Source organism: Coregonus clupeaformis, chromosome 17 (genome assembly GCF_020615455.1).
Source record: "Coregonus clupeaformis isolate EN_2021a chromosome 17, ASM2061545v1, whole genome shotgun sequence".
In the NCBI taxonomy this organism is placed as follows: Eukaryota; Metazoa; Chordata; class Actinopteri; order Salmoniformes; family Salmonidae; genus Coregonus; species Coregonus clupeaformis.
The window spans coordinates 28,905,401-28,928,135 of record NC_059208.1 but is presented as its reverse complement, the minus strand read 5'-3'; the positions used below and the strand labels follow the sequence as shown (position 1 = coordinate 28,928,135).

Sequence of the window (22,735 nt, the reverse complement as noted above, 5' to 3'; positions counted from 1 at the left end):
TCTCTCTAACGCATCCACCCACCAATGGCTCAATTTGTTGATCAGTTTATCATCTATACGGGAACAATGTAGATGGCAATATCAATACAGTGGGCTACCGGAGGTGCTCGCCCCTCTTTCACTCACCCGACTTGAAAAACGCCGCTATGTCGGCCGCATCCTTAGCAGCCTCATCTATTCCCTCTCCAGAGCTCATGGCTGGAATACCGATATGGCAAAATAATCTCCAAAGAATTGACTTCCTCTAGATTTTCCGAGAAAATGGAAATGCAACACCATTGAAATGATATTCTAATGTAACACGCACGCAATCTGTTCTCTCTTCAACAGGCAAGAGACCTCCATCTTGGCGAGAATGAAAATTCTTATTACCGTTCGGCGGCGCTCCAGAGCCTGAGCACAGAGGCAGAGGGGGAAGTCCGTTGATAAAGGGGAGGTCTTGAATGGGGTCTCTGGCACTGCTGGAATATCCCTGATATTTTGAGGCATTGTGCGCCACAACTGGGATGAAGGGGCTGACTGCAATGTAGGTTGGGTACGGGAGCCAAAATATAAAGGCTACTTGGTCTAGCCTGGGTGGTAGTCTGTTTCTGCTCTCTTGCCAACTCCTTACGGAATTGTCATGTCAAACATGTTTTTTTCTGACAATGACAATAGAGTTGGCAAAAGCACCAACAGATCTGGGACTAGGCTACACTTGGCCACCAGACATGATGTAATCCAGACATAGACCTATCCTAGGCTATGGTAGCCAACAGGAAAACATAGGTATGAGATAGGCTAGGAATAAAATGTTGTTATTTATCACAAAAGCACTTCCTTCACTGGGAATAATCACGACATTTTGACTATTTAGCCTATCTGATGATGACTGGACTGGTGTTATTATTTTCCATTGGAGATTGTATAGACCTAACTACAATACTGATTGATAGACGTCTGCTATAAAGCATTCAAACGGTTCATTTTTTGATCAAACACTGCCACCCACTGGTTAAAAAATGTATCCGGCATCTTTATACATTTGTCCTCTTCGTAGTGTTGGCAAACCGATTGGCCTATCTTGGGATACACAAATTATGTAGGCCTAGTTTACAAAGCCTCTAGTAAAATCAAGTAATGAAGAGGATTATAGTGTCCATTTGGAAATAAGTTGTATCCGCTCAGGGCCTACATTACAAAGTTTCATCGAGGCATCTTGAAAATATATATAACTGTATCTTGTGATACACTCAACGGCTGCATCAACATATCAATTCATGGCCCCCTCTCCTCATATTCCACACAATGTTGGCGTGCGGCTGGGAAAAATCATTAATTACACAGGCGCATGTTTGAAAGATATAGACTTGTATAGGCCTGTATGCTCCATACTTGTGCATCCCACATGTGTGACCCATTCCCTCTAGTGTAACGTTACAAATTAAATGGAATATACAAAGACAGAAAGACGACAGACAAACTGTAGACTAGCAGCCTACACAACACAACAACCACATAAGTAGGCCAAAAAGGCCTCCTACAACCGTATATTTCTATACTGATTAAAAATGAATGAATATCGGACATTTCTCAATGAGATAATGAGAAGTTGCTTTGTGGCCCCATGAGCGGACCGTGAAAAATCATGTGGATTTGTGGTGTTTCTACGATAACTATTTCTATGGACATCATGGTGCAGCCTGCGGGGATATCGTTGTAGCTGACCCATCTGAAAAAAACCGTTCGTGCTATTCGGAATCCTTGGGACGTCAATACCCCCATTGAAGTTGACATTGAAAAGGGTTAAGGTAAGGATTAAGGTTGGGGTCAGGTAAGGTTTATGGTTAAGGTTAAGGTCAGGGTAGGGACGTCCCAAGGACCCCAAATAGCACTGACCCTGGAAAAAAACAGGTCCTACGTAACCAAGGAAACAGCTAACACCATTTAATTGGTGGGAAAGTGTTATCAGACAACTGCAGCTTGAGCACCTCGAGCCAGCCCAGGACACCAAGGACCAAAATACAAGAATTCCACGTGACATGGAAAACTCGCAACTGTTTCCAGAATTCTGATACTGTATTCACACTTCAAAGACATATTCGTGGTGGTGTGGAAACCACATGTCTCTCAGCTCGCGTTCTGCGAAGTCCAACTTGAGAAACAGGTCCCAACCCTCAGTCCCCGTGGAGTCAATAAAGGAAATGCAGGTTTGGTGATTGTATTATCAGCTATTTCGCTTGTGTAAATGTGATTGTAATGTATATTAGTTGTACTGTATATCTTAGTTTTTGTCTGGAGGAGGTGGCAAAGTAGCCTTTAGTATGCATCGTGTTGTGGTCCTGTTTCTTTATTCCTGCCCATAAAATGATAGCATTTTCTGGTAATGAAGAGCATGCATATATAGACAGACACAAGAGCTCACAATAATTGAAACATATTTAAGCATGGCTAATGGCTGTATCCAGGTCGTGCGTAAGAACAGCCCTTAGCCGTTGTATATTGGCCATATACCACACCTCCTCGGGCCTTATTGCTATTATAAACTGGTTACCAACATAATTAGAACAGTACAAATATTTTTTTGGGGCATACCTGTGGTATATGGTCTGATATACCACTGCTTTCAGCCAATCAGCATTCAGGACACAAACTTTATAATTTGCAATATAGCCTCCTAGGCTAGGCCTAATAAAAAACGGTCTGTAAGTTAATATAATGGCTTTAATTATGATGGCTACTTCTGCCTGGTGTTGGCTTTTTAATTAAAACAAATATATCAGAGAATGATTAGACTTTCATCCCAAGAGAAGCAAGCTAGCAATCCTTAACCAGCATTTCCTCACATTCCTCACCCCCTGTAGTGGGCAGCATATCCACAAAGTTGATCTAAGCTCTGTAGGCCTACTGATTTCTGCGCCCCGCTTAAATGTAATTAACATAATACAAAATCCCCATCAAACTCCATCTGTTTAAACTAGACATATCTGAATGGGCTGCATCTCAATCCACCGCATCCACCAATGTTGGTCTTCCGCATCTGCAGTGGAAGGTGACTGAGCTACAGCGGTGTTTGTCAGACCAGGAGACATCCCGATCGGTCTTCTCCCGAAAACGTCTGTAGCGTCCGAACGGTTTGGCCTACCCCTTTATGGAAAAATGAGACTCTCACAAACACAACGGTGTTCTCAGTTTTGCTCTACGACCAAAGCCGTGGGAAGTAGGGTTGCTGAGGGTGCTGCAGACCCCCCTGAAAAATCTGAACAAAAAATTGATGTACAGTACCAGTCAAAAGTTTGGACACCTATTCATTCCAGGGTTTTTCTTTCCAGGGTTTTTCTTTATTTTAACTATTTTCTACATTGCAGAATAATAGTGAAGACATCAAAACTAACACAAATGGAATCATGTAGTAACCAAAAAAGTGTTAAACAAATCAAAATATATTTTTTATTTGAGATTCTTCAAAGTAGCAACCCTTTGCCTTGATGACAGCTTTGCACACTCTTGGCATTCTCTCAATCAGCTACATGAGGTAGTCAACTGGAATGCATTTTAATTAACAGGTGTGCCTTGTTAAAAGTTTCATTTGTGGAATTTCTTTCCTTCTTAATGCGTTTGAGCCAATCAGTTGTGTTGTGACAAGGTAGGGGTGGTATACAGAAGATAGCCCTATTTGGTAAAAGACCAAGTCCATATTATGGCAACAACAGCTCAAATAAGCAAAGAGAAATGACAGTCCATCATTACTTTAAGATATGAAGGTCAGTCAGTCCGGAACATTTCAAGAACTTTGAAAGTTTCTTCAAGTGCAGTCGCAAAAACCATCAAGCGCTATGATGAAACTGGCTCTCATGAGGACTGCCACAGGAAAGGAAGACCCAGAGTTACCCCTGCTGCAGAGGATAAGTTCATTAGAGTTAACTGCACCTCAGATTGCAACCCAAATAAATGCTTCACAGAGTTCAAGTAACAGACACATCTCAACATCAACTGTTCAGAGGAGAATGTGTGAATCAGGCCTTCATGGTCGAATTGCTGCAAAGAAACCACTACTAAAGGACACCAATAAGAATAAGCGATTTGCGTGGGCCAAGAAACACGAGGAATGCATATTAGACTGGTGGAAATCTGTCCTTTGGTCTGATGAGTCCAAATTTGTCTTTGTGAGATGCAGAGTAGGTGAACGGATGATATCTGCATGTGTGGTTCCCACCGTGAAGCATGGAGGAGGAGGTGTGATGGTGCTTTGCTGGTGACACTGTCTGTGATTTATTTAGAATTCAAGGCACACTTAACCAGCATGGCTACCACAGCATTCTGCAGTGATACACCATCCCATCTGGTTTGCACTTAGTGGGACGGTCATTTGTTTTTCAACAGGACAATGACCCAAAACACACCTCCAGGCTGTGTAAGGGCTATTTGACCAAGAAGGAGAGTGATGGAGAACTGGATCAGATGACCTGGCATCCACAATCACCCGACCTCAACCCAATTGAGATGGTTTGGAATGAGTTGGACCGCAGAGTGAAGGAAAAGCAGCCAACAAGTGATCAGCATATGTGGGAACTCCTTCAAGACTGTTGGAAAAGCATTCCTCATGAAGCTGGTTGCGAGAATGCCAAGAGTATGCAACGCTGTCATCAAGGCAAAGGGTGGCTACTTTAAAGATTCTAAAAATTTGTTTAACACTTGTTTGGTTACTACATGATTCCATATGTGTTATTTCATAGTTTTGATGTCTTCACTTTACATAAGTATTCAGACCGTTTGCTATGAGACTCGAAATTGAGCTCGTGTGCATCCTGTTTCCATTGATCATCCTTGAGATGTTTCTACAACTTGATTGGAGTCCACCTGTGGTAAATTCAATTGATTGGACATGATTTGGAAAGGGACACACCTGTCTATATAAGGTCCCACAGTTGACAGTGCATGTCAGAGCAAAAACCAAGCCATGAGGTTGAAGGAATTGTCCGTAGAGCTCCGAGACAGGATTGTGTCTCGGCACAAATCTGGGGAAGGGTGCTAAAACATTTATGCAGCATTGAAGGTCCCCAAGAACATTGGCCTCCATTACATTTACATTTACATTTACGTCATTTAGCAGACGCTCTTATCCAGAGCGACTTACAAATTGGTGCATTCACCTTATGATAGCTTCATCATTCTTAAATGGAAGAAGTTTGGAACCACCAAGACTCTTCCTATGGCTGGCCGCCCGGCCAAACTGAGCAATCGGGGGAGAAGGGCCTTTGTCAGGGAACCCGATGGTCACTCTGACAAAGCTCCAGAGTTCCTCTGTGGAGATGGGAGAACCTTCCAGAAGGACAACCATCTCTGCAGCACTCCACGATCCAGCCTTTATGGTATTGTGGCCAGACGGAAGCCACTCCTCAGTAAAAGGCACATGACAGCCCGCTTGGAGTTTGTCAAAAGGCACCGAAAGGACTCTCAGACAATGAGAAACAAGATTCTCTGGTCTGATGAAACCAAGATTGAACTCTTTGGCCTGAATGCCAAGCATCACGTCTGGAGGAAACATTGTACCATCCCTAGGGTGAAGCATGGTGGTGGCAGCATCATGCTGTGGGGGTGTTTTTCAGCAGCAGGGACTGGGAGTCTAGTCAGGATCGAAGGAAAGCTGAACAGAGCAAAGTACAGAAAGATCCTTGATGAAACCTGCTCCAAACCGTTCAGAACCTCAGACTGGGGCGAAGGTTCACCTTCCAACAGGACAACAACTCTAAGCACACAGCCAAGACAACGCAGGAGTGGCTTCGGGACAAGTCTCTGAATGTTCTTGAGTGGTCCAGCCAGAGCACGGACTTGAACCCGATCGAACATCTCTGGAGAGACCTGAAAATAGCTGTGCAGCGACGCTCCCCATCCAACCTGACAGAGCTTGAGAGGATCTGCAGAGAGGAATGGGAGAAACTCCCCAAATACAGGTGTGCCAAGCTTGTAGCATCATACCCAAGAAGAATCGAGGTTGTAATCGCTGCCAAAGGCGCTTCAACAAAGTACTGAGTAAAGGGTCTGAATACTTATGTAAATGTGATATTTCCGGTTTTTATTTTGTATACATTTGCTAAAACTTCTAAAAACCTGTTTTTGCTTTGTCATTATGGGGTATTTTGTGTAGATTAATGAGGAATTTGTATTGATTCCATATGTGTTATTTCATAGTTTTGATGTCTTCACTATTATTCTACAATGCAGAAAATAGTAAAAATAAAGAAAAACCCTTGAATGAGTAGGTGTTCTAAAACCTTTGACCGGTAGTGTATATATTAAAAAATATTTTTTTTCACAAAAGTTGTGCACTGGGCCTTTAATAGTCCTGTATTAGCTGACCGATATAGCCGTCTGCAGAGTGGGGGAAAAAACCTCCCCCCACAAGACTCGTCTGAAGGTAGCCCGGTACCAGTTAATCTTTTTTATGGAAGTATGTATTGAGCATACAAAACATTAAGAACACCTGCTCTTTCCACGACATAGACTGACCAGGTGAATCCAGGTGAAAGCTATGATCCCTTATTGATGTCACTTGTTAAATCCACTTCAATCAGTGTAGATGAAGGGGAGGAGACAGTTAAAGAAGGATTTTTAAGCCTTGAGACAATTGAGATATGGATTGTGTGTCTGCCATTCAGATGGTGAATGGGCAAAACAAAATATTTAATTGCCTTTGAATGGGGTATGGTAGTAAGTGCAAGGCACACCAGTTGTGTTGAGTTTTTCACGCTCAACAGTCTCCTGTGTGTATCAAGAATGGTCCACCACCCAAAGGACATCCAGTGAACTTGACACAACTGTGGGAAGCATTGGAGTAAACATGGGCCAGCATCCCTGTGGAACGCTTTCGACACCTTGTAGAGTCCATGCCCGACGAATTGAGGCTGTTCTGAGGGCAAAACGGAGAGTGTTTTTCCATGTATGAATCTGTTATTCAATGCGTTTCTATAGGCTAATGTTAGTAAGGCCAAATTCAATGTTTCATAAAATATTTGTAAAATACTTTTGGGGGTTACCTAAAGGGGTCCTAAAATTCCAACAGTGATGCTTTGGTGATGTTATGGGGACAGTATGATGATGTTCTGGGGACATTATGGTGATGTTATAGGAAAATTAGGGGGATGTTAAGGTGATGTTATACGAGCATTGTAGGGACATTATGGTGATGTTCTGGGAACATTTGGGGACGTTCTAGTGATGTTATGGGGACATTATGATGATGTTATGTGGAAACTATGGTGATGTTATGGGGCGATTATGGGGATGTTATGGGGACATTTTGTGGATGTTATGGTGAAGTTATGGGGGCCTTCTTTTAGATCCCTCTCTGAGCTCTCACCAGATCATACATAATTATGTGGGGACTCCAATTACCCAGTTTCTCCAAATGAGATGGCTCACTTTAGAAATCAGTCATGGCTTAGTGAAATATTCATTATCTAACTGCTTTTAAATGCAAAGCTGCACAATCATTTTCCAAGTATCAAAGGCTCTCTCACCCCATATGAGTCTGTGATCATCCTCGGCCAATATTGTGTAATCTGATGGAATTTAGTAGGCTGGTGTGTTTGTTTCTTGGTGTATGTTGTTCTCTTTAGCCAGGCAGTAGCCAAATGCTGGTTGCCCTTTTGAATTTGGAGTTCGGGTGGATTGTTTTGTAACTCAACATTTCTCCACACTCGTTGGTCCCCTTATTTTTGAAGGATTGGTTATGTCATATTAATCATCAGCTGCTGGCACTTTCATCTCACCCCACTCTTCACCACTTTACATTAGTGTTATTCCTTTCTAGTTTCAGTACAATATGCATTCGCGTGAATGGCTTTTATTAAGAAGTCATTGTGTTCCTTGGTTGGATTGAACTAGGCCTAACCTAACAATGAATTTCACAACATAGGTCTAGGCCTAGTTTTGTGTATTGCTCCATCCATTCTCTGTTGGTCAATCCCTTCCCCAATTAGTTGGACCACAGGGCTCTTTTATACCTGTCCAGGGGAGACATGTCTGTAACTGTAACTGTCTGTAACTGTAGCCTATACTGTATAACAATGACCCATTCAGCCCCAAGCCCCATTGTTGACGTTGGTAAGGCGATAGCACTGCTTTTGATAATTACCTAGCCGACAGGTGGTCACCCAATACTACACTATCTAGTGAGCAAGCCTCTGTCTGAGGAGAAATCAATATTATAATTTCAGACAGTAACCTTTAGGCTGGAAAATAAGATGCTGGTCGCTGGCAGTGCTTGTTCTGCAGTGCATGCACTGGAATTCTTGTCTGTGTTCTCATTAATAGTAATTCATGTCAATTAAGAGGGTGGATTCCTTGAATAGGTTGCTTTGTTGAGAGTGGCGATGCTACACTTTAAACCTGACTATCAAAACAAGGTAAGCTGACCTACACAGTTCTGTTACATGTTACTTAGGCTACACCCTGGTCCCTATCTGTGACCAAATCATGCATTTCATCATGAATGTTTTAAGAAACAAACAATTGTATTTATCTCACTACAATACCAGTCTTCTGGACTGTTTACCAGACCATTGTGTAGATAGAGGTTCAGCATGTAGGCTATATTGCCCAAATATAAATTGTGTAACGATCCCGGCAGTCTGAGTCGGGTCCTGTCTGTGGACTAGTTTTTCTGCTCGTGATCTCCAGTTTCCCGAGGGTTCTGGAACGCTCCGGGGAGCTCTCTTGATTTCCGCACCTGCATCCCATCAGCAATCTGCACACCTGGTCCTGATCATCACCCTTCTTAGGCTCTGGCCTAACATCCATTCCCTGCCGGATCGTTAGCCATGAACAGTAGGTTTACCAGAGTATCAGTCTTAGAGCTTCTAGCGTTAGTTTTGTTGTTTTGCACCTTGTTGGTTGGTTGTTTACTTACCTCCGTTTTGTTCCATCTGCAGTCACTCGTCCGGAACCTTCATCCAACCTCTGCCTGGTGGTCGGCGGCTGCCGAGCCATGATTGGATCAACCACTGCACCCCAACAACTAATCAACGCCGCCCGCTCTGTTCCCTGGATTATTCAGCATCACTCTTGAATTTGTAAATAAACACTCACCTTCGTTTCAACTTACCTTGTCCTGGTCTGCTTCTGGGTTCTGGCTTTGTAACTCGTGACAGAACGATCCGGCCAGTAATGAACCCAGCGGACCTGGACTCTGTTCGCCATGCCATTACCCATCAGGAGAAGATGTTGGGCCATCATAGCACGGAGCTACAGGAGATCGCGTTGGCAGTTCGGAACCTTTCTACCGGTCTGACGGAGGTCCAGAACCAGCGCAAGTTTCCGGTGGAGGATCCACTACCGGTTTCACCCATCTCGCCTGCCGCGTCTGGAGCGGTGTCCTTCCGTGAGCCCAAGGTTCCGACGCCGGATAAATATGAGGGGGAGCTGGGAAGATGCCGTTCTTTCCTTATGCAGTGTGGGTTAGTGTTCGATCTACAGCCCTACTCTTATGCCACAGACAAGGCTAGGATAGCCTTTGTGATTGAGTTGCTGCGTGGTCGAGCGCTGGAGTGGGCTTCAGCCGTTTGGGAACGACAAGACCCCTGCATGGCTTCATACCAGGGGTTCACGGCCGAGATGAGGAAGCTTTTCGACCATTCCGTCCGAGGGAGGGACGCAGCTAGGCGCCTGTTTTCGCTTCACCAAGGAACTTCGCAGCGTGGCCGACTTCGTGATCGAGTTCAAGACGTTGGCTGTGGAGAGTGGGTGGAATGAGGAGTCTCTGCAAGCGGCCTTTTACCAGGGTCTGTCGGAGCAGCTCAAGGATGAGTTGATCTCCTATCCGGAGCCTAGTGACCTGGACAGCTTGGTAGCCTTGTCTATTCGGGTGGATAATCGAGTCCGAGAGCGAAGGAGGGAGAAGCAATGGGGTCCGTCCAATCGATCAGCTTCTCAGGTTCCAGTCGGGTCGGGATTGGACCAGAATACGTCGATCATCGTCCACCACACAGGATTAGTGGAGAGGTCCTGTCTCCGATTCGGAACCAATGCAAGTAGGGCGGCACGGGTTAACCAAGGAGGAACGCCAACTCAGACGTAGGACTAACTGTTGCCTCTACTGTGGTGGTTCGGGACATTACCTCGCCACCTGTTCCCGGCGGTCGTCAAACTGCGCGGCTCGCTAAAGTTGGGAGGACTTTTAGCGAGCCAGTTTCGACCTCTCAATACCTCTGTCAGACCCCGTTTCCGGCTACCCTTGTGAACAGGAATCAGAGCTTAGCGATTAACGCTTTTATCGATTCAGGTGCCGATGGAAGCTTTCTTGATGCCGAAGTTGGTGGAACAGCTGGGGCTTTCCAAGGAGCAATTGCCGGAAGCCATTGAAGCGACCACTCTGAACGGCAGTAGTCTGGCACGTATCACGATGAGGACTGAACCGGTTAAGATGCTGTTGTCGGGGAATCATTCGGAGATGATTTCATTCTTCATTCTGCCGTCTTCCCATGTTCCTCTGGTCCTTGGATACCCCTGGCTGAAGGAACACAATCCCACGTTCGATTGGGTGACGGGCAAGGTAACGAGTTGGAGCCTTGATTGTCATGCTAACTGTCTCAAGACTGCCTGTCCCCATTCGGTTCCCAGTCAGGTGATTGAGGCTAAACCCCCAGATTTGTCCCTGGTTCCCGAGACATATCACGATTTGGGGGAAGTGTTCAGTAAGCAGAAGGCTCTGTCACTCCCCTCCCCACCGACCATATGATTGTGCCATCAACCTGTTCCCTGGAGCTGTCTACCCCAAGGGAAGGTTATACAGTATCTCCCGCCCTGAACGTGAGGCTTTGGAGACCTACATCAAGGAGTCCCTAGCTGCTGGTCTCGTTCGTCCCTCGTCATCACCCCCTGGGGGCAGGATTCTTCTTTGTGGGTAAGAAGGATGGCTCTCTTCGACCGTGTATTGATTATCGGGGGTTGAATGACATCACGGTCAAGAACAAGTATCCCCTGCCCTTGATGAGTTCTGCCTTCGACTCCTTACAGGGTGCTACGGTGTTCACCAAGCTAGACCTACGCAATGCGTATCACATGGTCCGGATCAGAGAGGGAGACGAGTGGTTGACGGGTTTCAATACACCGATGGGTCACTTCGAGTATCAGGTGATGCCGTTTGGATTGACCAATGCTCCAGCGGTATTCCAGAGTATGGTGAACGACGTCCTGAGAGATATGATCGGTCTCTTTGTGTTTGTTTATCTGGATGACATTCTGATCTTCTCGAAGGAACCTTCCGACCACGTCCAGCATGTCCGGCAGGTTCTGCAGCGATTGTTGGAGAATCGCCTGTTCGTGAAGGCCGAGAAGTGCGAGTTTCACGCCCACACGACATCCTTTCTCGGGTACATCATCTCCAGGGGAGAGATTAGGATGGACCAGGAGAAGGTTAGAGCGGTTCTGGAATGGGCCCAGCCCGGTACGAGATTGCAGCTCCAGAGATTTTTGGGGTTTGCGAATTTCTACCGCAGATTCATCCGGGATTACAGCCGTGTGGCCGCTCCGTTAACTGCCTTGACTTCCAGTATCAGGAGCTTCAAGTGGAATCCGGAGGCGGATCGAGCGTTTCTGGATTTGAAGAGGCGATTCACCAACGCACCGATTCTCTCTCAACCGGACACGGCCCGTCAGTTCGTCGTTGAAGTGGACGCGTCTGATGTGGGAGTTGGCGCCATCCTGTCGCAGCGATGCTCCACGGACAGTAAACTCCATCCCTGCGCCTACTACTCTCGTCGCCTTTCGCCTGCGGAGAGGAATTACGATGTGGGTAACCGGGAGCTTCTCGCGGTGAAACTTGCCTTGGAGGAGTGGCGCCACTGGTTGGAGGGGGCGGAGCAACCGTTTATTGTCTGGACTGACCACAAGAATCTTGCTTACGTGCAATCGGCTAGACGTCTCAACTCCCGTCAGGCCAGGTGGTCGTTGTTTTTCGGACGATTCAATTTTTCCCTGACGTTCCGACCTGGATCTAAGAACGGCAAGGCGGACGCCTTGTCTCGGATGTTCTCCAAGACGGAGGAGAGTGGGTCCAAGACCGAGACAATTCTCCCCCGGAACTGCGTCGTGGGAGCTGTTAGGTGGAAGATTGAGGAGGAGGTGATGGCGGCCCTTCGGACGCAGCCCGGTCCCGGTAACGGTCCACCCGGTCGGTTGTTTGTGCCTGAGTCGGTTCGTCCTGCGGTCCTCAAATGGTCCCACGCCAGCAAGATGGCTTGTCACCCTGGCGTGGCTCGGACGATGGCGTTTCTTCGCAGACGCTTTTTGGTGGCCTGCCATGGCCGAGGATACTCGGGGTTATGTTGCTGCCTGTCCAGTGTGTGCGCAGAATAAGAGTACCAATCGGCCCAGCTCTGGACTACTTCACCCCCTTCCTATTCCCCGGCGACCATGGTCGCATCTGGCCCTGGACTTTGTCACTGGGTTGCCCGCTTCTGAGGGGAACACGGTCGTTCTGACTATCGTGGACAGATTCAGCAAGTTCGCCCACTTTGTGCCAATTGCCAAGCTTCCCTCTGCCTCGGAGACGTCCGAGATCCTGGTTAGGGAGGTTTTCAGGGTCCACGGTTTGCCCAGTGATATCGTTTCCGACCGTGGCCCTCAGTTTACCTCTGCTGTCTGGAAGTCCTTCTGTTTGGCCATTGGAGCTACAGTCAGTCTCACATCTGGTTTTCACCCCCAATCTAATGGTCAGGCGGAGAGAGCCAACCAGAAGATGGAATCCACGCTACGCTGCCTGGCCTCTTCCAACCCCACCTCCTGGGTCTCTCAGTTGCCTTGGGTTGAGTATGCCCACAATACTCTCCCTACATCTGCCACTGGGATGTCTCCCTTCCAGTGCCTGTATGGCTACCAACCTCCCTTGTTCCCTTCTCAGGAGAAGGAGCTCTCAGTGCCTTCTGTTCAGGCCCATATTCGTCGTTGCCACCGGACCTGGCATCGGGCCAGAAAGGCACTCCTTAGAGTTTCGGACCGGTATCAGCTCCAGGCGAATCGTCGCCGGATCCCCGCTCCCACCTATACCATCGGAGATAGGGTCTGGTTGGCCACACGGGATCTTCCTTTACGGACTGAGTCTAGGAAGTTGTTACCGAAGTTCATTGGTCCGTTTGTGGTGGAGAAGGTGATCAATCCGGTGGCAGTTCGACTCAAACTCCCGAGGACGCTCAGAGTCCATCCCACCTTTCATGTCTCCTGCCTCAAGCCTGTTTTCCTCAGTCCTCTGTTGCCTCCTCCGCCTCCTCCTCCTCCTCCTCGGATGATCGGAGGTGGTCCTGCCTACACGGTGCGACGCATCATGGATTCCAGACGGCGGGGCCGGGGTTTCCAGTATCTCGTGGACTGGGAGGGGTATGGTCCTGAAGAGAGGAGTTGGATTCCGCGGCGACAGATCCTAGATGCTGACCTCATCCGTGACTTCTACCGCCTCCATCCTGGCGCTCCGGGGAGTCCGCCCGGTGGCGTTTCGTCGGAGGGGGGTACTGTAACGATCCCGGCAGTCTGAGTCGGGTCCTGTCTGTGGACTAGTTTTTCTGCTCGTGATCTCCAGTTTCCCGAGGGTTCTGGAACGCTCCGGGGAGCTCTCTTGATTTCCGCACCTGCATCCCATCAGCAATCTGCACACCTGGTCCTGATCATCACCCTTCTTAGGCTCTGGCCTAACATCCATTCCCTGCCGGATCGTTAGCCATGAACAGTAGGTTTACCAGAGTATCAGTCTTAGAGCTTCTAGCGTTAGTTTTGTTGTTTTGCACCTTGTTGGTTGGTTGTTTACTTACCTCCGTTTTGTTCCATCTGCAGTCACTCGTCCGGAACCTTCATCCAACCTCTGCCTGGTGGTCGGCGGCTGCCGAGCCATGATTGGATCAACCACTGCACCCCAACAACTAATCAACGCCGCCCGCTCTGTTCCCTGGATTATTCAGCATCACTCTTGAATTTGTAAATAAACACTCACCTTCGTTTCAACTTACCTTGTCCTGGTCTGCTTCTGGGTTCTGGCTTTGTAACTCGTGACAAATTGTCAATCAGAGGAATGGATTTTACAGTACTGGGGATTCATAAAAATACAGAGATGGGTAGTGTAATGACGCTCCAGGAGAGTGAGGATCCATTTGCAGTTTTATTACAATCTGGGTCGTACAAACAGGGTCAATCGCCAGCAGACACAACAGTAGGGATAAGGCAACTCGTAATCCAGGTACAGGCATAAGGTCAGGGCAGGCAGCAAGCTTACAAAAATCAGTCCAGTAAAGAATATAGTCCAGGGCAGGCAGCAAAGAATCAAGGAGGGAAAACAGTCCAGAGTAAATCCACGGGCAGACAGACACAGGCGAAAACGCTCAGAAATGATCACCAGGGTAAACAAGACTTCGCAAAGAGAGAGAGTTTGAGAGCACCTAAATAGTCTACTGATGGGAGTCAGGTGCAACGGTAATCAGAGCCAGGTATGTGGGAAATGTAGTTCAGGGTTTAATACTCAGGAGAGGGTTCCCTCTGGTGGTGAGCAGGAGGAACAGCGGGAGTCTCGTTTGTGACAGAGCCCCCCTGCGAGCGGCTCCTGACGCGAAGAGGCGAACGACGCCGGGGTCTTCCTCGAGGTCGGGGGCCGGTTTCTCCGGGTGCGTCCTATGGAACTCAGTCATGAGTGCGGGGTCGAGTATGTCCTCTGTATTAACCCAGGATCGCTCTTCCGGTCCGTACCCCTCCCAATCCACCAGATATTGGAGGAGCCTGCCCCGGGCGTCTGGAATCGAGTAGATCTCGAACCTGATATGCCTCCTCGCCGTCCACCAAGATGGGTGGGGGCCCTGATCACTGGTCTGCTCCTCCTCCTCCGCTCTCGGACCACCAGCGGGTTTGAGAAGTGATACATGAAAAGTGGGAGAGATACGATAATTAGAGGGTAATGCCAAACGGAAGGAAACTGGTGTAATCTGTTTAACAATTTGGAAGGGACCTACATACCTGGGACTGAGTTTCTTGCAAGGAAGTCTGAGGCGTAGGTCTCGAGTGGATAGCCAGACCCATTGACCTGGAGTATATTCGGGATTGGGGCGACGGTGACGATTGGCCTGCAACTTCTGTTTCCTGACAGCACGTAGCAAGTGGGTGTGAGCCTGACTCCAGATGTCCTCGCTTCTCTGGAGCCAGTCGTTGACAGAGGGTACCTCGGTGGGTTCCCCTGACCATGGAAATAGGGGAGGTTGGAAGCCCATGACACATTGGAATGGAGTTAGACCGGTGGAGGGTTTCTGGAGTGAGTTCTGTGCATACTCCGCCCACATGAGGAATCGACTCCAGTCTGCTTGGTTCTGATGACAGTAGGCTCTGAGAAACCGGGTGATCTCCTGATTGAGGCGTTCTGTCTGACCATTAGATTGTGGGTGATATCCTGAAGTGAGGCTAATGTTGATGTTGAGTTGTTGGAAGAATGCTGACCATACTCTGGATGTGAATTGGGGCCCCCGGTCCGACAAGATGTCCTCAGGCAGGCCATAGAAGCGAAACACAAGGTTGCACATGAGTTTGGCTGTTTCCAATGCTGTGGGCAGTTTGGGAAGTGGAATCAACCGGCAGGCCTTGGAGAAGCGATCTATGACAGTGAGTATTGTGGTGTTCCCATTGGACTTGGGAAGATCGGTAATAAAGTCTATGGCAAGATGGGACCATGGTCGGTGGGGAACTGGCAGTGGTTGCAGTAGGCCCGATGGTAGTTGTCTGAGATGTTTGCTTGTGTTACAGGTGGTGCATTCGTTAATGAATTTTATTGTGTCCGCCCGCAAGGTTGGCCACCAAAAGCTGTTCTGAAGCAGGTGAACAGTGGCAGCGATTCCAGGATGACCGGAGCTGAGTACGGAGTGAACTTGCTGTAGCACTTTCTGACAGAGATCCTGAGGTACAAAAGTTTTGTTAGGGGGGCATTCGGGAGGAGGGGTCTTTTGTGAATTGGCCTGGGTGAGCTCTGTCATGATGTCCCACTGAATAGGGGCCACGATTAATGACTCAGGAAGCAGGGTTTCCTTGGATTCAGTGGGAACTACACCGTCGTGTTGGCGTGATAATGCGTCTGCTTTGGTGTTCTTTGAACCGGGACGATAGGTAACGGTGAAGTCAAATCGTGTAAAGAAGAGAGCCCACCTCGCTTGTCTGGGATTCAGTCTCTTGGCAGATCGCAAGTATTCCAGATTCTTGTGGTCAGTTAGAATCACAAACGGGTGTTTAGCTCCCTCCAGCCAATGACGCCACTCCTCCATAGCTGCTTTCATGGCCAACAGTTCTCGGTTTCCGACGTCATAGTTCTGTTCGGCTGGACTAAGTTTGCGGGAGTAATAGGCGCACGGATAGAGCTTGAGTGGGGATCCGTGCCGCTGTGAGAGGATGGCTCCAATGCGTCCACCTCAACTGTAAACGGGATTTCAGGATTAGGGTGGTGGAGGATGGGGGCAGATGTGAAACGTGACTTGAGTTCTGCGAAAGCCTCCTGTGCTGTAGTTGACCAGGTGAGGTGTGGTGCATTTCTCTTAGTCATAGAGGTTAAGGGAGAGGCTACCGAGCTGAAATTCCTGATGAAGCGTCGGTAGAAGTTCGCAAATCCCAAGAAGCGTTGTAACTCCTTTAAGGTTACTGGCAGTGGCCAGTCTAGAACGGCCTTGACCTTCTTCTCGTCCATGGCGACTCCCTCCTGGTTGATGATGTAGCCCAAGAAAGACGTGGAAGTCTGGTGAAATTCGCACTTCTCTGCTTTGGCGTATAATTGGTGATCAATGAGTCGTTGTAATACTGTTCTCACGTGTTGCACGTGTTCCTCATAGGTGTTGGAATAGACGAGAATGTCATCGATGTAAACAATTACCCAACGATTAAGCATGTCCCGAAAGACGTCATTGATAAACGACTGAAATACGGACGGACTATTGGACAGCCCGAAAGGCATCACCAAATACTCATAGTGCCCAGTGCTGGTAGAGAAGGCTGTCTTCCATTCATCACCGTCCCGGATGCGAATGAGATTGTAGGCGCTGCGGAGGTCCAGTTTGGAGAAGTACTTGGCTTTGCGGAGTTGTTCTAGGGCAGCTGGTACCAGCGGTAACGGATATCGAAACTTGACGGTGATGTCGTTGAGACCCCGGTAGTCGATACAGGGGCGTAGGCCACCGTCTTTTTTTTTAACAAAGAAGAAGCCAGAGGCTGCAGGTGATGTCGACGTTCTAATGAACCCCTTCGAAAGTTCCTCCTCGATGTAGTTGTTCATGGCTTCTGATTCGGGTTGTGATAGGGGGAAGATTCGGCCCTTAGGTGGTGTTGTGCCTGGTAATAGTTCGATGGAACAGTCGCTTGATCGGTGGAGGGGGAGTTCCATCGCCTTGGTCTTGCTAAAAGCTTCGATGAGGTCAGAGTATTCAATGGGAAGAGTGGGGAAAAGGACCGGCTCTGTCCCTTTAGCGTGACGGTCTGAATGGAGAGTGAAGGGCTGCCAGTTAAGCAGTTGGAGTGACATGACGGGTCCCATTTGATGATACGACCCTCCCTCCATGAGATGAGGGGATTATGTTGACGTAGCCAGGGAGTCCAAGAATAACCGGGTTATGAGGTGATGAGATGACGTAGAAACGAATTACCTCAGTGTGAAGGGTACCGGTCTGTAGTTGAAGGTCCACGGTGGTGTGCAGGACCCTCCCATCGCCGAGAGGCCGTCCATCTAGCGCCTCCACTGCTAATTGAGAGTTACAGGAGATTAATGGGAGTTGTTGTTGTTGGGCAAACTCGTGAGACATAAAGTTCCCGGCTGCTCCTGAGTCTAATAGAGCTGATGTGGATATATGATTGCCCTCTAGAGATAATACTATAGGTACTTTGATGCAAGAACTGGAATGATGTGCTTGAACACAAGGACTCACCGAAGAGGGATTACGAGGAGGTGGTCTTGTGGGGCAAAACGCCCTCAGATGGCCCGGTTGACCACAATAGAGGCAGAGATGTTGACGTATGCGGCGTTCTCGTTCTTCCGGAGTCAGGTGAGTATATCCGAGCTGCATGGGTTCAGTTTGAGACAGAGTGACCGGGTATTGTGTGCTGGTGGGTACCGTTCTGAGTGGACGACGTGAACGAATCAGATTGTCAATCTGAATGGTTAGTTCGATGAATTGATTCAGCGATTTCCCTTCATCTCGGCAGGCCAGTTCGGATTGCAACTCCAAGCTGAGTCCCTTGCGAAAGAGCAGTTTAAGTGTGCTCTCCACCCAGTCGGTTTGAGCTGCTAGAGTGCGAAATGTCAAAGCATATTCTGCTGCGGTATTCCTGCCCTGGCTCAACGCAAGTAGTCGGTCATCAGCTCTCATACCTCCCTCCGGGTGTTCAAATATTTCCCGAAGCGTTGAAGAAAGGTACCAAACGATGGAAAAGCAGTGCCATCCTCTCTCCAAACCGCCGTCACCCACTCTAACGCCTTGTCAGCGAGGAGTGAGCATACCAAGGAAATCTTGCTGGCATCGGTGACATACATAGCTGGTTGTTGATCAATGAATAATGAACATTGCAGTAGAAATCCCTTACTTTTAGTTGGGTTGCCGTCGAACTTATCAGGGAGAGCCAGACGTGGGTTAACTGTGAGTGACGGTGGTGGAGAAGCGCCCACACTCGCGTTCGGTGGAGGAGGGGCTGGGTTCGTTAGCGACACCGGCAACCTCTGTAGCGTCCTGACGAGTTCCTCTGTTACTGTAGTTAAATGGGTTAGCTGCTGTTGATGAATGGCGAGTTGGTGAGCTTGAGTGGAGATCTCCGTGGACATCTGAACCAGAGCTGCTGGATCGTGTGTTGGCGAAGTCTTCTGTAATGACGCTCCAGGAGAGTGAGGATCCATTTGCAGTTTTATTACAATCTGGGTCGTACAAACAGGGTCAATCGCCAGCAGACACAACAGTAGGGATAAGGCAACTCGTAATCCAGGTACAGGCATAAGGTCAGGGCAGGCAGCAAGCTTACAAAAATCAGTCCAGTAAAGAATATAGTCCAGGGCAGGCAGCAAAGAATCAAGGAGGGAAAACAGTCCAGAGTAAATCCACGGGCAGACAGACACAGGCGAAAACGCTCAGAAATGATCACCAGGGTAAACAAGACTTCGCAAAGAGAGAGAGTTTGAGAGCACCTAAATAGTCTACTGATGGGAGTCAGGTGCAACGGTAATCAGAGCCAGGTATGTGGGAAATGTAGTTCAAGGGTTTAATACTCAGGAGAGGGTTCCCTCTGGTGGTGAGCAGGAGGAACAGCGGGAGTCTCGTTTGTGACAGGTAGTAACACGTTACAAGTAACACGTTACAGTACTTGAATCGTTTTTTTTTTTTAGGAATGTGTACTTTTACTTTTACTTGAGTAAATTCTGAAGGGAAAAACATACTTTTTAATTTTTTTTCAAATGTATCAAAACCGTGTGAATATCACTGTCTTATTGCTTTTGTCAGATTTAAATTGGCTGCAAAAGGCTCTGTTTTTTGTTTGCCTTTTAGATTTGATTAAAATAACTGGTTAGTTAATAGAAAAGCATGTCACAAGTATCATTGTTCAGTGTAAAACCTTATACATTTTCGATCAACTTACGCAATAAAATAAGTTACTGTAAGAACATAAACAAAACATTGATAGAATGAAAAATAGGCAGATGTGTATTGGAGAAGAAAGTCAGTACATTAACTTGTATTCAGTGGAACTAAGGAGCGTTTCCACTAACTCTTGTTGTTTGATAAATTAGTTTGCTATTGTAGATCTGCATCAAGGCTGTGCTACTCATAAAAAATATAGGCTAGTATTAAAATACACTGTCCACAATGTTTTGGTCATTACAGTAATATCAATGCAGTTTGGATCATTCATTTGGATTATGAGACAGCTCGCATCTTCAGATCAATGCCACATTATGTATTCGGGTAGGTAGCACATAGAGCAGTGATTTAATTCGCCCCCCCAAGTTTCCTGAGCAAAATGTTTTATTGTTTAAACACCAGCAAATCAGCTCCAATGGTAAACAATGTGGAAATATGTTCAAAGGTATTCCCACGCATAATAGAGAGATATGTGATCATATACAAATGTAAGCAAGGTTTGAAATGATTATATGTTAGTCAAATATATATATAATAGTATATATATATATATATGTTTGGGCTTCTTTCTGTCAGTTTGCAGTCTACAAATTATTTGTAAGGATGTTCCGGCTCCCTGACCATCCGCTCAAGAAAAAATCGGCCGGCGGCTGAATGTAGTTGATGATCCCTGACATAGAGGCTTATATAGAGGCCTCACCGCATGGGTTCTCTGTGGGTTAGAGAGGTCAAGGTGGGACACAATACCTGACACAGTAATAGGGGATTATGAAGGTTCCTTTTCCACTGTTTTGTCACCTGCACAATGGCATCATGAAGGCCTGGTGTACAATATACAGTGGCCTTCTACTGTGATACCCATCACCTGTGGCTGTGTCATGTGCCGGAGCTTGGCAACTTGCCTGCCTCTTTAAATTGTTTGAATAGTTTATAGGAGATTTTAACTTCACTGACAGTTGGATCAGTTTAAAGCAAGGTGGGGAGCAAACAAAGGCATGCCAGTTAATTTCCTGAGTGATCACAGCCACTCTTATCTTCTCTACAGCACTCACTGATCTCTATCTGTAGCTACATAGATTATAGATGGTCGTTTGGGAGCTGTCTTTGATATGAGGAGCTAGGTGTCATGTCTCGAGCATTTAGAAAACAGCTCTGGAAACAGAGTGTCTCAAGAGTGATCAAGGTAAGAGATTGTCACAGTAGCATTTATATGATGATAGAAGGAGATGGAGTAGAGCTACTGGAGACAACAAGCACCCAGTTGGTCCTCGCCAAATAATGGTTAGGGATGGGTCATCTATTTGATCACAGATTGGGGCCAGTATGGTGTTCATGTTGTTGACTGTTTGATATATGTATAGGCTCCGGAGTATAACTGAACTGAGATCAGTCGTTGGTTAGGATTGGCTCTCTGTCTTGTTCTGTAGAATTTTGTCAATTCTGTCGAAACAAGCAATTTCAGTCAGTATTTTCTTGTTTCATTTTATGATACAGACATTGTTTGCAATGCAATCGAATGGATAACAAGACACACAACGCCCAAAAGCACGTGTCACGACTTCCTCCGAAGCTGCCTCCTCTCCTGGTTTGGGCAGGCTTCGGCGTTTGTCGTCACCGGCCTTCTAGCCACTGCCGCTCCTCATCTCATCATTCCATTTGTTTTGTCTTGTCTATTACACACACCTGGTTCATATCCCCTCATCAGTACCTGTATAAGTGTTCCCTCTGCCCCCTTGTCTTTGTGTGGGATTGTAGAGGAGATAATAGCTTGGTGGAGCTGGATTCTATTGTGTATCGCTGAGTTATTCACCCGTGTGCCTTTATTTCTCCAGTACGCCGTTTGTCCGCACTGGTGTGTATTACGCATTGCTGCGTACCTCTGGTTATTGATTAAACCATTTATTCCGTGATTTCCTCTCCTGCGTCTGACTCCGTCCATCATCACCCACTACAACATGTAACAGCTATCAGTCCTTTTCTCCTGAAGTATTTCTTGATTTGTTTTGTCAGGATATTTTCATTCTAGCCATTCAGTTCTTATCTGAGCTGAAAGCTTGCAGACAGTTGTGGCTGCCATTGTGTAAGCCTGGTGCTTGGTGTGCTGTAGTGTTTGTCTGTGGGCTGATGCCTGAGGTGGCTGTTTGCTCATCATGAAAGCCTTTGACTGGAATCACTGCCAGCCCAGGAAGCAGGTATGATGTGTGTGTGTGGGCAGTCGCCCAGCAACCCCTGTCTTGGCTAGCTTATATAAGCATGTATTTCCCTCCAGTGGTTCTGTTCAGGCAGTGTTAAATCAGTATTGTGCTGTCTGGCCTGTGTTGCACATGCTGACACACAGGGGGCTGCTTCTAATGGCACCCTTTTCCCTACATCGTGCACTACTTTTGACCAGAGACCAAGCAGGGCACCGTATAGGGAGTAGGGTGCCATTTAGGATGCAGTCTGGGGCTTGTATTTGTCCAATAGGTCAATAGCTGTGTTTGGTCTTTCGTGTCCAGGCTTGTTGACTGCTGGCTGCTGCCTCTGATCTGATGCATGACATCAAGGCCTGCTGTAAATCTTTAGCCATATTCTTCTGCTATCTTCTTCCGCAGCCTTCTTCTACTCCCACCAGATACCTGGATGGAACTCATGTGGAGCTATCTTTCCATTGGGCTTATCCATTGGGGTTATCAATTAAGCCATAGTAAATGTGACTCAGACTTGGCCAAGACGTCTTTAAAGTGCAATAGAGACAGACCAGTGAGCCGGTTTGGCATGAATAACTCAACAGTCTGAATGTGACCACACTTTATCCATGGCATCGAATGCATTCTTAGGGGCAAATGTATAGTGTTTGCCAAATAGTAGCATGCCAGTGTAGATGCAAAGAAATGCAGGAAAAGCTTAAGTGTGCTTAGTATTCCTGATCTGCTGGTAAATGGTCTGGCCAGTAGCTATAAAATGTTTTGCTGTTAAGTTGCAATGTGCTGCTCCAAAAGGGCCTAGATCCAAAAATAGACTGACCCGTGCAAGTAAAAGGTAGCTTGACCTAGAATGAAAAACCTCTCCAGACAACACAGGCTAAATTTCGGACTGTCAATTGGGAACATAAAACCAGAGTTTGAAAGCATCTGCATCCGGCCCACGATATA

At 47.2% G+C, this 22,735-nt stretch overlaps 2 protein-coding genes across 3 annotated transcripts in view; one reads left to right on the top strand and one right to left on the bottom strand.

The window, feature by feature from the left end:
- LOC121586239 (triple functional domain protein-like) overlaps positions 1 to 344 on the bottom strand; it is a 141,094-nt gene extending 140,750 nt beyond the window's left edge. For both annotated transcript variants that reach the window (XM_045226273.1, XM_045226274.1), the window contains exon 1: positions 127 to 344. In XM_045226273.1, coding sequence (XP_045082208.1) covers positions 127 to 196 — 70 coding nt within the window. In that variant the 5' untranslated portion in view covers positions 197 to 344. The remainder of the gene's footprint in view (positions 1 to 126) is intronic.
- Positions 345 to 2,097: 1,753 nt separating this feature from the next.
- The window catches only part of LOC121586238 (dynein axonemal heavy chain 5-like), a 79,955-nt gene continuing 59,317 nt past the window's right edge, over positions 2,098 to 22,735 (top strand). The window contains 1 exon segment of the mRNA XM_045226272.1: positions 2,098 to 2,189. Within this exon segment, the coding sequence (XP_045082207.1) occupies positions 2,103 to 2,189 (87 nt within the window). The 5' untranslated portion in view covers positions 2,098 to 2,102.